At 39.6% G+C, this 2885-nt stretch overlaps 1 protein-coding gene across 1 annotated transcript in view; it reads left to right on the forward strand.

Annotated features, from left to right (window-relative positions):
* Window positions 1–2588, forward strand: part of LOC106884012 (zinc finger protein 253) — a 28912-nt gene extending 26324 nt beyond the window's left edge. The window contains exon 2 of the mRNA XM_014935190.2: window positions 1161–2588. Coding sequence (XP_014790676.1) covers window positions 1443–2240 — 798 coding nt within the window. The 5' untranslated portion in view covers window positions 1161–1442 and the 3' untranslated portion in view covers window positions 2241–2588. The remainder of the gene's footprint in view (window positions 1–1160) is intronic.
* The last annotated feature ends 297 nt before the right edge of the window (window positions 2589–2885 follow it).

Genomic DNA, 2885 nt, shown 5'->3' on the forward strand with positions numbered 1-2885 from the left:
GTGGGGGTGGGGTGGGGGATGGCATTACCACCCACTTTGGGAACCACTGGTCTATACTTTTAATCTCTCCACTGACATGAAGCTCTTCCCCCACACCCAGCTCAATGCCACTCCCCCTCCCCTCACTCCGAGTTGAGGGGGGGTTTTCTCTTGCAAAGTACTTAGTGACCCTGTTGGTGCTGGTGCCACATGATCAGAACTGGTGCTGCTGCCATGTGAAAGCACCCAGTACACTGTAAAGGGTTTGACATCGGTAGTGGTGATGGTGGTGCCTGAACAGACAATGAAAATGGTGTGGCTTCCAGCCTTGCCAATTCCTGTGAAACTGTCAACCCATGAGAGCATGGAAAATGGACTTTGGTGATGATGATGATGGAATATATATTTAACTATGATCTGCTATCTTACTTTTTCTAGGTTCAGGCATGGCGGTCTGGTAAGAAGCTTGCTGCTCAACCACATGGTTCTGGGTTCAGTCCCACTGTGTGGCACCTTGGGTAGGTGTCTTCTACAATAGCCTCAGGCTGACCAAAGGTTTGGTAGGGGATTTGGTAAATGGAAACCGAAAGAAGCTTGATGTGTGTGTATATATATATATGTATGTATACACACACACACACACACACACACACATATATATATATATTTGTGTGTGTATCTGTGTTTGTCCCCACCATCACTGCTTGGCAACCAGAGTTGGTGTGTTTAGATTCCCTTAGCTTAGCAGTTTGCCAAAAGTACTGGGGTTGGTACATTTGACTAAAAATACCTCAAGGCAGTGCCCCCAGCATGACCGCAGTCTAATGACTGACACAGGCAAAAGATAAAAGATATATAAGCAATAGGCTTCCTCACAGTTTCCATCAACTAAATCCACCCACTGCACTGAACCAGAAATAAAATTAGTGTGACCATGACTTTATAATCTTTATGCTCTTCCTGCTGTTCTTTTAAAAAAGCAAGACATAAAATTGTCAAATTTGTCCCAAACACACTATGATATTACACAGAATGAATGTGTACCTGTAGCTTGTAAATATGAAGATTTTAGCATAAGCTACAGCTTGTCTGTAAAGGATTGCAAAATTTCCACTGTTGAATGTCTGCTGTTCAATTAATTATCTCATAAAGCTTATGCTGTCGTTTCTCTGTCATTTCAGAATGTCTGATGGTATTGGCAGCAGAAGCAATATAGCTTGAGATGATGGTTTAAAGATTAAAGGAACATATTATACAAAGCAGATGTAACTATATTCATATAAACCTGTGATGGAATTGCCATGAAATATTTCCAGAAGACAAGGATATTTATTTGAAATACAATATAAAAATGGAAAGGAAAAGAGATCATAAAAAAGAAAGGAAGTTTATGGAAAATGCCTGATGTTTGTGCTGCATTAAATGTGAAGAAAGAAAGAAAATGAAGTGATTTACTTGATAAGATGTCGAAAAAGAACGGTAAAACTTCATATCAATGTGATATTTGTAAAAAGACATTCCAGAAAAAACGTGACCTAACTACTCACAAGAAAAGTCATTCAGGAGAAAAGCCATATCACTGTGATATCTGTGGTAATTTATTCTTGTTGAAACATAACTTAACTGTACACAAACGTATTCACACAGGAGAGAGGCCTTACAGCTGTGATATCTGTGGTAAATCTTTCAAACAAAGTGGTGACTTAAAGGCTCACAAACGCACTCACACAGGAGAGAAACCATATCGTTGTGATATCTGTGGTAAATCCTTTTCACAAGGCAACCAAGTTACTATACACAAACGCATTCATACAGGAGAGAGACCATTTCACTGTGACGTCTGTGGTAAATCCTTCACTGGGAGTCATGTCTTAAAGACTCACAAACACATTCATACTGGAGAAAGACCTCATCACTGTGAAATCTGTGGTAAATCATTCATTCGAAGTGATCACTTAGCTGCTCACAAACACATTCATACAGGAGAGAGGCCACATCAGTGTGATATTTGTGGCAAATCATTCTCTCGTACCCATCACTTATCTATTCACAAACGTATTCATACAGGAGAGAAACCATATCAGTGTGAAATCTGTGGTAGAGCTTTCTCTCAGAAACCTGATTTAATTGCCCACAAACGTATTCATACAGGAGAGAAGCCATATCGCTGTGATAGTTGTGGTAAATCATTCTCTCATCCAAATACCTTAACTACACACAAACGTATTCATTGCGGACAAAAATTGGAAAACAATTTCTAGTCAATCATAAATCCTTTAAAAGTTATTTACATGTGATGTGTACGTGCAACTATTGATCGGAAGCTCTTGTTACATGTGCTATCTCTACATAAACAATTGTCAATAAATAAATGTTGATCAGTTAATTTCTCCAGTCTAGCTTTACCATGTACAGAGAGAGTGTTAATGTACAAGGAGTGGGATGATTGCACATAGTAGGGTTGGTGGCAGGCAAGGAGTAGATATTGCACATATTGAGAGAGAATCATAGAAACAGAGAAGGGGGATAAATGATACTAGATATGGGAAAAGTTATACGAATGGGAAATTATTTTTATTTTAGGGTAATAAATTTTTTTCTTTTGAAAATTTGTATTCATTTTATCATTTAGTAATATTCTTTATTTACTGATGAGAAAAAAAAGGGAGGGGGTAGAGCAACAAGATGAAGGGTAAGAGGTAATGAGCCACATATCTCAGGGCAAGAGGGATGCTTGGATTTGCCCAGCGGTAATTACTGTGGTGGTGTTGCTGCCGGGAATGGCCAGTGAATCATTGCAATAGCCACTCCACCTTGTGGGGCTCGTTTTTTTGACAGGATGCTGTGTGGAGGAAGTCGATGGTACGGGCTGCTGTGTGGAGGAAATCGATGGTACGGGCTGCTGT

Source organism: Octopus bimaculoides, chromosome 28 (genome assembly GCF_001194135.2).
Source record: "Octopus bimaculoides isolate UCB-OBI-ISO-001 chromosome 28, ASM119413v2, whole genome shotgun sequence".
NCBI classification, from domain to species: domain Eukaryota; kingdom Metazoa; phylum Mollusca; class Cephalopoda; order Octopoda; family Octopodidae; genus Octopus; species Octopus bimaculoides.